At 38.8% G+C, this 13,375-nt stretch overlaps 1 protein-coding gene across 1 annotated transcript; it reads right to left on the bottom strand.

Annotated features, from left to right (window-relative positions):
• Positions 1-5,362: 5,362 nt before the first annotated feature.
• Positions 5,363-11,021, bottom strand: metap1d (methionyl aminopeptidase type 1D (mitochondrial)). The gene is made up of 12 exons (XM_031734733.2): positions 10,677-11,021; positions 10,553-10,587; positions 10,364-10,450; positions 9,212-9,369; positions 8,495-8,644; positions 8,267-8,415; positions 8,075-8,117; positions 7,803-7,966; positions 7,622-7,719; positions 7,353-7,400; positions 7,189-7,267; positions 5,363-6,896 (listed from the first exon to the last, which is right to left on the bottom strand). The coding sequence occupies exons 3-12, from the start codon at positions 10,401-10,403 to the stop codon at positions 6,806-6,808; spliced, it is 1,020 nt and encodes a 339-aa protein (XP_031590593.2). The 5' UTR covers positions 10,404-10,450; positions 10,553-10,587; positions 10,677-11,021; the 3' UTR covers positions 5,363-6,805.
• Positions 11,022-13,375: the final 2,354 nt, after the last annotated feature.

Here is a 13,375-nt window from a genome sequence, read left to right as displayed (position 1 = left end):
ATGCAACTCCTGCTTCAGTTCAAACCAAGACTCAGAATGAAGAAGAAAGGTGATTTAAGTGACTTTGAATGTGTCTTGATTGTTGGAGTCAGACAAGCTAGTCTGTGTAATTCAGATCTACTTTCCTGCACAACAATCTGTAGAGTTTACAGAGAATGGTACAAAAAAAGAGAGAAGTCCAGTGAGCAGCAGTTCTCTGGGTGAAAAACTTTTGTTGATACCAGAGGTCAGAGTAAAATGGCCAGAGTGCTTTTAACCTATAGAAAGACATAACCAAGGTGGAGCAGGAGATTCTCACCATGGATCTGCAGCTGACAATCTGCAGCCACTGTGTGATCCTATCGTGTTAGTATGGACAAAATCTCTGGGGATTGTTTCCGGCATGCTGTTGAATCTGTGCCATGAAGAATTAATGCAGTCCTGACAACAAAAGCGGTCCAATGCGGTACCAGCAAGATGTGCCTAATGATATGGCCAGTGAGTGTAGCTCACACATTTCGTCTATTGTAACTATTGAGCATCAATCTTGTGACAAACTGTCCTGACAATAGAGGGGCACAAGTCCCGTACAATCTCACCAGCGCATCCATCTTCAAATGATGAATTAATTTACCATCTTTGAATTTCAGTTTATTTGTTGCTAACGTTAAACAGTCAGTGATTTTCTTGATCAACAATAACAATAATGTGGAAATTTTCTAGAAAAACAATTCATATGCTGACACACATAGCATATTTTCTTAATGATCTACACCCACAATTAAGATCTTAGTCATGTGTACGGTACAGCATGTTCGCTGTTCCAACAGGAAAACCCTTCCCCCGGGTGCTGGAGGAGAAAAATGGCAGTGATAGCAAACTTCTGGCACACGCAAGTCCAAATGCAGCACCTGAACTTGTCCAAGCCACACCCCACACTTCTTAAGCTGCACCTGTGGGTGTAGCACACTGAGCTGAGGGCGATGAGTGTTGTAGAAACATGTAGCCTAGGGATACTGAGAAACACACACACACACATCGGTTTCACAATCACAATTGAAAGGGAGTGGGAAAAGTAAACACTTATTTAAGTAAACACTTGAAATAAGTGTTTACTTAAATAAGTGTTTACTTCTTCCCACCCCTTTCAACATGTAAATTAATCAGAATGTTCTTTGGGGGTGTTTTTGTATGTATTTTGTATAGTGTATATATATTTTTTTTTTTTTTCTCTCTCTCTTATTTTCTTTTCTAAATGTACCTGTATATTGTTCACATGTTGAAATAAAAATTACCAACCAATTACCAACCAACCAACACCAACCCGCAGATCTTTCATAACTGCAGCACACCGACTCTCTGCACTTTCCCTGAGTTCATAAGGAGGTACATATGCTTAACCTGCTTAATGCAAGCATTCAAATGATATTGTAAGTGCAAATGAATAATCCGCATTCTAACTGGCATCTTTTATTCATAGCATTGATCCAATTTCTTAGCATATCTTATGAGATGAAGACACACTCACAGTGCAGGCTGTAACAGATCCTTGATCTTTCTCGATGAGTGTATTGATTACAGTCAATAAGAAGTAATTGCTGTAAGTGCAATCTCAACACGCTAGCGGCTTTACCTTTGTGCATTTTTCTCAGAATAAGCAACACGTCATGTCCCAGTCCTGCAGGGGATGTAATGTAAGATGGCTGTAGCTGTGCATTGATGAGTCCAGGTGTGCTTCAAAAATGTTGGGTAACCTGAGTGGGTCAGTGTTCTGGTTAAGACAGAACACCTTCATTGAACTACCATGTGTAGATTGAAGTAAATAAAAATCTGGGTAATTTGATTAGTGGATTTTTTCTCCCCTGATTTATAAAGAAATGGGAAGCTTGCTCTCCTTTCAAGCCTTTCCATCCTTACCCAAATGTGTCCACACCTCCTAGTGAGGCCCATGCACTCACAGCTGAAAGGCCACTGCTTTAAGCTCTATAACTGGTTTCTCTGAGCATTGTGAGACATTGTGAGAGAGCATTGTGCAGGGCATTGAGCTCCCAGTGTGTTTTGGGGAATAATGCCTATGTGGGAGTGTGCATCTCAGAAGACAACAGAGGCAGACAGAGGCCATTTATCAAAGACCTTTTGGAGCCGCCTCAGGCGATACATACCATCTACACACAGACACATAACACTGCACTCTTGCTCTTATTTTGACAGCATGCTTTGGATGTTTAGACACAGGAAGGACAACGAGAAAAACAGAAGCCAAGCAGATCAAGCCCAAATCAAGCCACTTATCTGTGGCTCAAGAGCACAAAATCGGTTCTTTCATTTTTTTTTCCTACTCTGTTGGAAAGCCAGAAAGAATTCCTCACAATGAAACAGTGCAGAGGTCATAAGAGAAAGCTTTCCACCTTAAATCAATCAAATGGAAACCCTCCCTGTGTCAGTCTGGTGACTCCAGTTTACTTTCTTGCAGATTAACTATAACTTTTGACACACATACTCTATAGAGACAATTTAATAATAATTAATGTAGTTTGTCCTTGATGATGTTTAAAAACATATAGAAAAATAAGGAATTAAGTCTCTTTTCAGGACAATACATAAAATTTATATAGTAGTGTTTTTCAACTCCGGGTTTTTCAGGCTTCTTGAAGGACATTCAAAGCTTTTCTTTGGATGTTGTTGACTTTTCTGTCAAGATAATCACACACTGCTTTAATAATGTTAGGGTTCAGTGCCTAGTGTCCCATGGTAAGGATATATCCACTTCCAGACATGCATACACGCATTCCCAGTGTACATTACACATACCTCTGCCTTTTCTCCTTCTAACTTAACAATGACTTCTTGACCTCCTTTCATTGAGACCCCTCCTGATGAGACTTTAGTGAACAGTAGATTTTTTTCCCTGCAGATACGTTTTGTTCTTTGCTATGTTGTCTGTTATGTGTAGGTGCAACTGAGGTTCATCCCTTGAGTTAGTTGTCTTTTTATGGTTATGCAATAGGGCAGCTATAGGTCAGTAAACAAATAAACACAAAACTTTAAAATCTTCAAAAAGTCTGGAGACCTGTTTCTCAAGACCAAGTCTGGCTCATTTGAAGCAAAATATAAAGAAATGAGGGTTGGCTGAAGACTTTTGCACAGTAGTTTAGGTAACATATGTGGATGAATTTTAGCTCAAGGGGTGACAATGTCATTTTTTTTGTTTGCTAGGTCACTTTGATTATACTGAAATATTCCAGCAGCTGTTGGAGGAACTGCCTTTGGTACATCTGTAATTTTGGGATCTAACTGTGATCCAACTAGTAAGTTTGACTTTACCAGGACTGTAGTTTTTGACCAAATACCTACAATCCTAAGGACAGACTGCACTTGTGTAATTACTCCCAATAGCCAAATGTTAGCATGCTAACAAATGGACATAATAAACATTGCCAATAAACATAAGTTATAGCAGAAATGACCATTGTTCATTGCACAAATACCTGCTGGCAGTGGTACATTCATGTTGCCCTGATGGTGTGGAAGCTTTTTAAAAAATAAAAAATAAAGAGAAGATGGGACATGAGTTAGAACAAATAAATGAAATGAGACTAATTCCCAAACACAAAGATAACAAACCCAGCCCAAACTGCACACATAAATCCTTAGTGCTCACAAACACACCAACTTTGTGGCTCTACAAATGTATTAACTCTCATAGTTAGCTTTAAATTCCCAGCTAAACCACATTAAAATAATTGTTTTAAGTTGTTTTTTCCTCATTGCAACCTCAGTCTGAAGAAGCTGAGTTTATTCCATCGATGTCATCATGTAGTTACATGTCCTGTACAGTGAATGTTCAAGTAACGAGCAACAAACTCAGCTCTTTTTGTTTTGCCTTTAGGTGTTCTAAGTCCCTACTGAGACTCTTAGTCAGAAAGATTCAATAAACGCCATCTGTGCATGAGTGAGTGAGACAGATCTGCCTCCACAAGTCTGAAAATGATAGATCATTGTGTTAACATCACAAATTCAGAGGGCACCAAGGAAACCAAGAATTTCTGCGGTGATCCTCACAGGTACATGTGATATATCGCAGGCTGGCTGTCTCGCACAGACACACACACACATACATTAATGCTGGCATGCACAGACAGAATGTGAGAAAGTCTGAGAAACATAACACGTTAATCTACTTCCACAGTTATGACAGAACAACTTTGTGCAATAGGCGGTAAATATCATGATGTAGAATAAGGAATGCAGATGTCATATGAGCGTCAGATGTGCCTTTAAATTCAGCATTAGTGTGTCTGCAGAAAAAAAAGTGCATCTATTTGCACAGTGCAGACCCAGCACACGAAATGTCAGAATTCAACAACCAGAAGGTGCTGACCAAATGAGGAGCTGGTGTGACTACATTAAACATTAACTGAAGCTCAAAAACAGAAAATTTAAAACTTAGGAAAAGCCCCGGTTTAGATTCAGGCTTCTGACTACAAACATGTATTTTCAGTTTTAAACATATTTGATACTTTGGCTTTAAATCCCAGAAATATGAAGTGTTGCAACAGGTCTTGTCAAATACTTTAATTACAGAGAATACTTTCTGCATGCATAACTCACATGTGCTACTCACCAAATCTAGTTAAGACAAGATTAATGTTGCTTTATTGCACAAAAAACAGTCTTTCCCCACATAGATAACAAACTTTGGCATCCTATTGACAAAAGTCCACCTCTTGCATTACAAGAACTATAATCATATCAAGAGTTTCACAAACGGTCACATGATGATGTGGCAAAAAGCAAACAAGTTCAACTTCTCTAGATCTCAGGTGTAGCATTGCCACACAAATACATGTACACAGTTTACTTGTAAGTAAAGTACAGACTTCACATCTTTAACAGAAAGTGTTTTGATTTTGTTTTTTTAAAATAGTCAATGTTCCATTTGAAATGTAAAACCGAGCAGGGGTTTATTGGGAAAACTGCAGTTCAAATACGGAGATCAGGAATGAGTCCCAACTTGCAGGAAAAGAATGTGAAGAACAGAGTATTCAGATCCAGAGACCAACACCTCTGCCTGCCACTCCCTGTTCCTCCCTAAAACCTCTCCTCTTACTCACCTCCGCTTGCACTTGTATCTGATCCTTGCCCCCTGTCCCCTTTGCCTTCTAAGATTGTTTTCAGATTTGTGTCATGCTTTATACTAAATGAATCACATGCTTTTGGGAATCACTAAGAATTGTTAACCTCACTCTTGAACTGATTCACAGGCAGCTCACACACAGCTGAACACACCCTGCGCTAAAATCAGATGAATTGTTGGGGGGGGGGGGAGCTACAGTAAACAGAACACCACTTCACTTCTTTGAAAGCTTTCTTTGCCACGTTACATGTGATTTTTTTCTTTATTTTAAAAAAATGTATCATAAAAATGATTATGATATAGTTTTGTTATCATGTGTCATGCATCAAATTAAAATGACATGAATCATTTCCTGGTTGGACATGTGCAGACTACACCTTTATTTGATTAATCCTTCCTGCCTCGCCCACAGGTGGCACCGGTATGGGCACACAGATACACACACATCATACACTGGCAGGAAGTGAAAACACCCTCTGGCAGGCTTAAATCCAGTAGCTCTTCCTTTTTTTCCTCCCTGAAGCATCATCAGTTCAACACACCACCTCAATTACAGCAGCATTATGAGGTTTTACATTTTCAACAACGCATAATGTACAAACACTCAAACATGTGAGAAGACAGCTCTGTAATGCTGCTTTATTCTTCTCTGCTAAATCGACCTAAGGAGACAGAAGATACAGACAGTGATGAGGAATTTGAAATGTGAAACAAAAGGATTTTGCTATGCCTGGAATTTAAAGCCTCGAGCACAATTTTTTAACCTCTTGTTTGTGCAAATTCTCCCACTCACCGCATAAGTTGGTGAAGTGTGCAGTGAGTGAATCTGTTATATTTAGTGAACAAAGATGTTAAGAGTTTATGACAATATAACAAAAATATTTGTGTGTGTCAAGTGAAGTAAACTTCTGGCCCTGTAAATAGATGTGCCAAACTGATTAATTAATCTGAATTAAGACTGATTCTTTTATGTTTAACAAGTTACAATTGTGAACCTGGGGCCAGAAGCAAATGATCATTATTATTATTGTTATTATTTATTTTAAGTAATCAGTCTGGCACATGAGAAACCTGCTGATAATACAATGTCTGACGGTGTTTGCTGCCATCTGCTGGCCATCCTCCACAGAACGTCAGTCATCAACCAGCACACTAAACCTTATCTGATGTATGTCATGCATGTGTTTCAAAAGTCTCGCTAAATTATCGTAAATGACTCTAATACAGAATTAAAAGGAATCTTGACACCTAATCACAATAAAAGGCTTTGAAACTGCATTTCAAGGACAATGAGAGATCTTTTACAGAAAATATACAAAGAAGCTGAAATGTGGGGTTTTTGACATCATTAAATCTGTGGAAAGAACAGATACGGGTATTGTTGTAATGAGGACTGCATCATGCTCAAATTTAACCATGTTAAAAAGAAAAATAGATCAATGTTGTGATCCAGCAAACCAACGAGGTTTAAATTAAATACCTTAAAAATCCTCACTCATACACAAAACTGAGCTTTAATAAGATCCACTCCAATGCCAACTTAAATATCGATAGTTCTTTATATTTACTAGAGCCCTTTTTTTCACTTTACAGATAGAAACTGTATAGATTAAAATATGTTCTGTTATTTCTTCCACTTGTCATCCCAAAAGGTAGTGCAGATTTTCAGCTGAGGCACTCTAGGGCTCATCAGGTTGATGCACTGGTCTCTTCTGGCAGTTTGGTGAGAATATCCACACCGTCCGCTGTGATAACCACTGTGTGCTCAAACTGAGCCGACCTGCAGGACAAAACAAACATGTAAGATCTTAAAAGAAGAGATCAACATTTAGGGGAATAGCTTTGATGTTTTTGGGTGCAGCTTATGGAACTAGCAGACAATTATTTTAGTTTAGTATAAAGTTTGTAAAAGGTCTGGCTCTCCAGAGGTTAAAAATAGCAATACCAGCATCTAAATTTCTCTAATTAAAGTGCTAAATAAATAAATCTGCACAGAAATCAGAATAACCGAAACCTGAAAGTCAGGAAATAGCAAGTCATTAAAAAAAGGCCTTCATTTGTGCACTGTGTACCTTTTATCATCTACAGAAACTGCAGTCCACTTGTCCTTCAAGATTCTGAACTCTGCAGACCCTTCCATCAGTATAGGCTCTACAGATGAACAGATATTAGTAACCCTACACTCATAAACAGCATCATCTTAATGTGCACACAGAGACTGTAAGGTGTAACTTACCTATCGTGAAAGCCATCCCTTCATCCATGGTCATGTCATTGTCGTTAGCTAAAATAAAGGAGAAGAATAGTGACGGCAAAGAAAAAGCATCAGGCTAAGAAGAGAAGACGTTTTAAGTTAATTTAGAGAATCAAATTAGGGGAAACAGCACAGACAAACATCAAATAAAAAGTGAATTTGGATAAAACCAAAAGCGTGTTTTTGAATGAAGCCCACTATCTTATGACCTCACAGAGATATTTAACATTTGACTACAGACTCAAACTCACCGTGGTGCCAAATCTCAGGATGGCAATGAAAATGGGAGCCTATTCCATGCCCAATAAAATACGGACACACTTGGAAGCCACTGGCATGGGCTATTTCACTGCAAACAGTACAGAAAAATATTAGAAGAAAGAAAGAAAAATAGTACTGTATGTGATATGCAGTTGATGAGTATGTGTGTACCTGATAGTATTTCCAATAACACAAAGCTGTGCACCTGGTTTGCAGGCATCGATGGCTTCATCTCTGCAACGCCTGGCGGTTTCCACCAGTCGCCTCCCAACCTCGTCAACCTGACCAATCAAGAAGGTTTCTGAGGTGTCACCATGGTAACCATCCAAATACACCTATCAGGAAGAGGCAGCGATAACTGATTAGATTACTGCCGGCCTGACTGATCACATGCAGTATGGTATGTGAGTTTCTCTGGGTGATTACGAAAGGTGTGAACTTACAGTTACATCAATGTTGATGATATCTCCATCTTCAAGTGGCCGACTGCAGGACATGTTAACAATGAAATCTTATTCAAAAGTGTAATACTGAAAGAATTATATTACCACCATTCATTTAAATGTTGTTTTTTACTAAATGTTAGAGAGTAAAAGGAAGGAAAGTATTCTAAAGGAAATGAAACACTCATTTACCTGTCAGGTATGCCATGACAGACCACGTTGTTCACAGATGTACAGACTGATTTGGGGAAACCCCCGTATCTGAGAGGGGATGGGTAGGCATTGTGCTTGATTGTCTCTTTGTGCACGATAAAGTCTATTTCTTCTGTTGTCATACCAACCTGAAAGGCACAAGCTGTTATCTTTGTGTTGTTTTCGATGGCATGAGAACAAAAACAGGGCATGCAGTAATATGCTTACTTTCAGACTGCGCCCAGCTAGGAGCAGCACATGTCTGGCCAGCTGACATGCTCTAGTCAGGCCTTCGATCTGCTCTTTGTCTTTGATTTCTATGTAGTCTGGCCATTCTGGGACAAGTCCAGTCTGCACATAGTCAGGCTGCACAATATGCTACAGGAAGGGAGCAGAGGCAGGACAGGATGTTAAGGATGAGTCTGTTTTGTAAGTTCAATATAAAAGTTTTTAAAAAAGAAGTTATTTCTTAGAGATTGGAGTCCAAACCAAAAGCAATGATGAAACTCCTCAAATGACAGATGTTAAGAGTGTTTCTCATTCTGAGTACCTCCAACTCTCTTAATTCATTTTTACTGCACCTCTGGTACATTTTATCCAACATGTGTTTAATCCTAACTGAAAAACTCCAGTAGAATAATATAAAAAGCTCTCATAAGTTAGTAAGAGTTGACATTATTGACCATGAAAATAAAACTTATATTAACCTAACTAAACTAGTCCCAAGATCCCTCATCTCCACTGATGACCCTTAACCTACCTATATGCATATATTAAACATTTCAGCTTCTACCTATTGCAACTGCTGATATTAAAAACACTGCTCTCAGCATGTCGAGCAGAATCACAAGAAGTTCAGATGATTACAACATCTGGTGTTTTGTTCCAGCTACATCTTTGTTGATTCAGCTAATAAAGGGGTCATTTTAGGCAGGGTACTTGTACCTTGGGCACTGCATAGGCGGGCCTGACAGTAGCTGGACGAACTACATTGTGAGAACTTTTCCACTTCCTCCAGAAGAAACGTCGATGCTGCTGACACAGCGAGCCTGGGGGGGGACTACAGCTGCCCAGACAAGCTCTGCGCAGAAAACTGGCCAGTCCTAGAGAAAAGAAGAATAAGGCAATGATGAAGAGAGCCCTCTTAATTGAAAAAGGGTTCATTAAGTGCTAAGAAGTTTAGACTTTCAGCACATTTTCTTTGTTTCTAATAATTGCTGAAGAGGAGACTAATGTTTCTTTTACACTGCATACTGTATCAGGCATGCAAAAAAAACCCACTGATTTTTAGAGTGGTTCTCAAACTTTCCCTGGCATGCACCACTCAGACAACCCCAAAAACATCCCAAACAAAACAAAAGCATCCATTATGAATTTTATGAAGGAGGAGGTCAGCATCACTTTGGATGTTTGCATGTGAGCTGAAATTCTCTAACTAGTAGTATCTCTTTGGTTATCTATGTGAACATTATGCATATACAGTGTTCAAGCACTGTGGTCCTGGTTAATGTCTTGTCAAAAAAACAAAGCTTTTCCAGCCTTCTGTGTAGAAAAGATTTGGAGGCCACAAATAATGAGTGGCCACTTTAATAGGTACACCTGTACTATCTCATGTATACCAACTGAGCCGTTTTAGCCTAAATAGGATACGTTCATTGTTGTTTGTATTTTCAGTTCGCAGTTATATTAAGTGTCTTATATGCTTATTTTACACTGGGCTTAATTCTACTGAGAGGTGTTTCAATAAAGTCACCTTAAACAATGTATGGATAAAGCCATGTTTGAGATGCTGCACGTTGCGTGGGCTTTGCGCCCACAGTCCAAAGACGTGCAGGTTAAACGGTAAATCTAATTTGGTTCTAGATGGTCGTAAAGGTGTCACTGGTTTTTTGTGTCTCTCTGGCGGTCTGGAAATTTAGCAGCCTCTTAGAATTAATGTTATTCCCAGGCACTCAGATTTAAGTCTTCATTATTTAAGTGAAGTGGAACAAATGAAACTCGTGAACTTGTTTAAAGCGGTCTTCATATGCTGAACTCGCCGATGCTGAATGAATGAATAGTGTTGGAAAATGAGTGAGAAAGGCTTCAGCGCTGTACCTGGCGATATTGCAAGTCCTGCTGAACAGCGCGCCGCCATGCTTTCCTTGCAGAGGTCACGTGGTTAAAGAGTCACGTGGTGCTCGGCTGTCGTAAGCAAACATTTTTATTGAAAAGTATTTCCCAAGCGCTGTTAAACAGAGCAAGGGGCTGTTAATAGATTTTTTCTAATATATTCTGGATACTCACATGATTTTACTGCACGCAGAAACAAAATTATTTCACTAAAAACAAAAGTTACCAGAGTCAAAATTATTAGCTCCACTGATGCTAATATCCAATTCTGTTTGATATAGTTTTTAACATGATTTACAGTGGAACTGAAGTCGGGGCTTTGTGCAGGCCAGTCAACAACGTTAGCTTTGGTCTCCTCACCAGGAGCTATGTTTTGGTTCATTGTTGTGTTGAAAGACAATACGACAACCCAGACCCGGGTTTAATGTTGACTGCTTGAGGTTTTCTTTCAAAATCTTCACATATCCTTGTTTCTTCATGATTCCTTCGACCCTGACTTCCACTTCCATATGAAATGAAGAATCTTCACAGGATAATACTCTCACCACGGTGCTTCAGTATGGGGATGGTGTTCTTTGGCTTGTACCCCTCTCCCTTTTTTCTTCAAACATAAGCAGCATCTCTGTGGCCAAAGAGCTCAAGTTTAGTTTCATCTGACCAAGGGACGCGTTTCCAGTATCTTTCTCCAGCTTGTCGGTAATGTATACTTCAGTCTGGTTTGAAAGTGTCTCTTCTGCAGAGCTTTTCTTGGTCTGAAACCTCTCAGTTCATTGCTGTGCAGGGTTCTAGTGATTGAAATCTTTGAGACTGCAATTCCCGACTTAATTAAGTCATTCAGTAGTAGCCTGGCAGTTTTTCTGGGTTCTCTAGAAACATCTCTCTCTAGTTTTCTTTCCAGAGTCTTTGAAATCTTTCGATTTCTACTTCTGTCAGGCCTTTTCTGTACTGTGTGTTTTATTCTTTAGATTTGCATCAGACAAAATAAAGTGTTACCTTTTGTTATTCAGTTTGTCTCAGAGTCTCCGTTTGAGTCCTCTTTGTGCAATTCTTGGATGTTTTTTACTTAATTTTAAGACCTGTTAAGGTCTTTATACTATCACCTTAATAAAAAATAAAACTACAATTAATATGGAGACTAATAAAAACAAAAACTGAAACCAGAAAAATTATTGTGAAAACATGCAATAACTAAAAGCTGATATTAGAAAACAACAAATGGAAAATATGCACTCTTTTCATATTAATAGTAAAATCTCTTAGCTACTAATTACTAGTAGCCTGCTGGCACCTCCCCTGTAATGTCACTAGAAGGTCAACCTCCAGAACTGTTCTCTCTGTCTCCTGGACTCTTTGATATTTATTTTTGTTTAGTTTCACAGCGTCTGTTTTCCTTCCAGTGAGTTTCCTGTCTGGATTCAGTTTTCCTTTCCCAGTGGATTTTTGTATTCTTCAGATCTGCATCAGACAAAATAAAGTGTCACCTTTTGTTATTCAGTTTGTCTCAAAGTCTTTGTTCTTGTCCTCTTTGTGTAATTCTTGATGGTTGTTTTTACTTCATTTTAAGACCTGCTAAGGTCTTTAAATTATAACTTTAGAGATCATTTTTAAAAAGTACAATTAACAATGGACACTACTAAAACCAAAAACTGAAACCAGAAAACTTAATGTGAAATCTAATTTTTAATAACAAAAAATACTATTAAAAAAACAAATGGAAATCCATAAATATGCAGTTGTTTAATCTTAATAGTAAATCTTTTCACTCCTTTATTGTTAGTAAATTACAGTAGCCTGTGAATCTGGCACCTCCTCTATAATGTCACTAGAGGGCGCTCTGATTATCTGTAGAGCTGATTCCTATACAGATCAACCTGACAAGCGCGATGTTGGAGCTTGCACAAATTGCTGATGGAAATCTATACTTGATGGTGCTGCTGTGATTAAATATTTTTGTCCTTCAAAATCAAATGTAGGTGAATATGGAAAATAAAGACTGAGTCTATGACCTCATGTCCTGCAGGTAGGACAGTACTTCTTTTTTGGATGGATGGATGGATGGATGGATGGATGGATGGATGGATAAGACATGTATAAGTTAGAAGAAAAGAGTGAAATGATAAAAACGGCTGTGTAAAATATTAACACACAAACATGTCTGGAAGCATCTCCACACCTCACTGTCACACATGTAATGTGGTTTTACTGGTAAAGGTTTTCAGCAGAGTTTACTAGTAAGTGGTTTTACTGGTAAGTAGTGTTTGTAGTAAACAAGGAAATGAGAATATCACGTGTAAAAGTGGTCAAACCTGTTCATATGCTCATTTAAGATGATGTGGTTCAAAGAGTGAACCCTGTGATTGTCTATGTAATCCTGTGATTGTAAAACAACTTGTGTGATTCCATTGGTTTTTATTTTATTGAAGGTAAGGTTAAAAGTCTCAGGACTTTCTGTTTAGTTCACTTTGAGACTCGAAAATGCACACAGTGCACTTAGCATAAAAAAAAAGAAGGTGTAGACAGAGCCTCTCCACATTGTAAAGAAACCATATGGAAATGAAGAAGGAATATGATACTGTGCCAAGAGAGGAACTATGGTATTGTATGAGGAAGGCAGGAGTGGCAGAGAAGCATGTGAGGGTGGTGCAGAACATGTATGACAAAAAGACACAGGTGAGGTGTGCGGTAGGGGTGACAGATAGGTTCAAGCAGGGATTGGTATTAATTCAGGGTTCTGCTCTGAACACCTTCTTGTTTGCGATGGTGATGGACAGGCAAACAGATGAGGTCAGGAAAGAGTCTCTGCAGCCGTTGATGTTTGCAGACGATACTGTGATTTGACAGGTGGAGGTATGCTCTGGAGGAGCATACCTTGTGTGCGAATGAGAGGGAGACAGTTATAACAGTGAAGCTGCAAGAAATAGAGGTTGTTAGAATAAACTTCTGGGGTCAACAATCCAAAGCAACAGAAGGTACACTGAAGAAAAGAGTAAAGACAGG

The sequence above is a fragment of the Oreochromis aureus genome, linkage group 18 (assembly GCF_013358895.1).
Source record: "Oreochromis aureus strain Israel breed Guangdong linkage group 18, ZZ_aureus, whole genome shotgun sequence".
NCBI classification, from domain to species: Eukaryota; Metazoa; Chordata; class Actinopteri; order Cichliformes; family Cichlidae; genus Oreochromis; species Oreochromis aureus.
The sequence above is the reverse complement of the archived record's forward strand: the minus strand, read 5'-3'. Positions and strand labels throughout refer to the sequence as shown.

Coding starts and splice junctions, on each gene's coding strand:
- metap1d (XM_031734733.2), bottom strand. CDS start 10,403: ATGGCGGCGCGCTGTTCAGCAGGACTTGCAATATCGCCAG. Junction 8,416..8,494: donor TAGCTGGGCGCAGTCTGAAA/GTAAGCATATTA, acceptor TGTGCCTTTCAG/GTTGGTATGACAACAGAAGA. Junction 6,897..7,188: donor GTTTCTGTAGATGATAAAAG/GTACACAGTGCA, acceptor TTTGTCCTGCAG/GTCGGCTCAGTTTGAGCACA.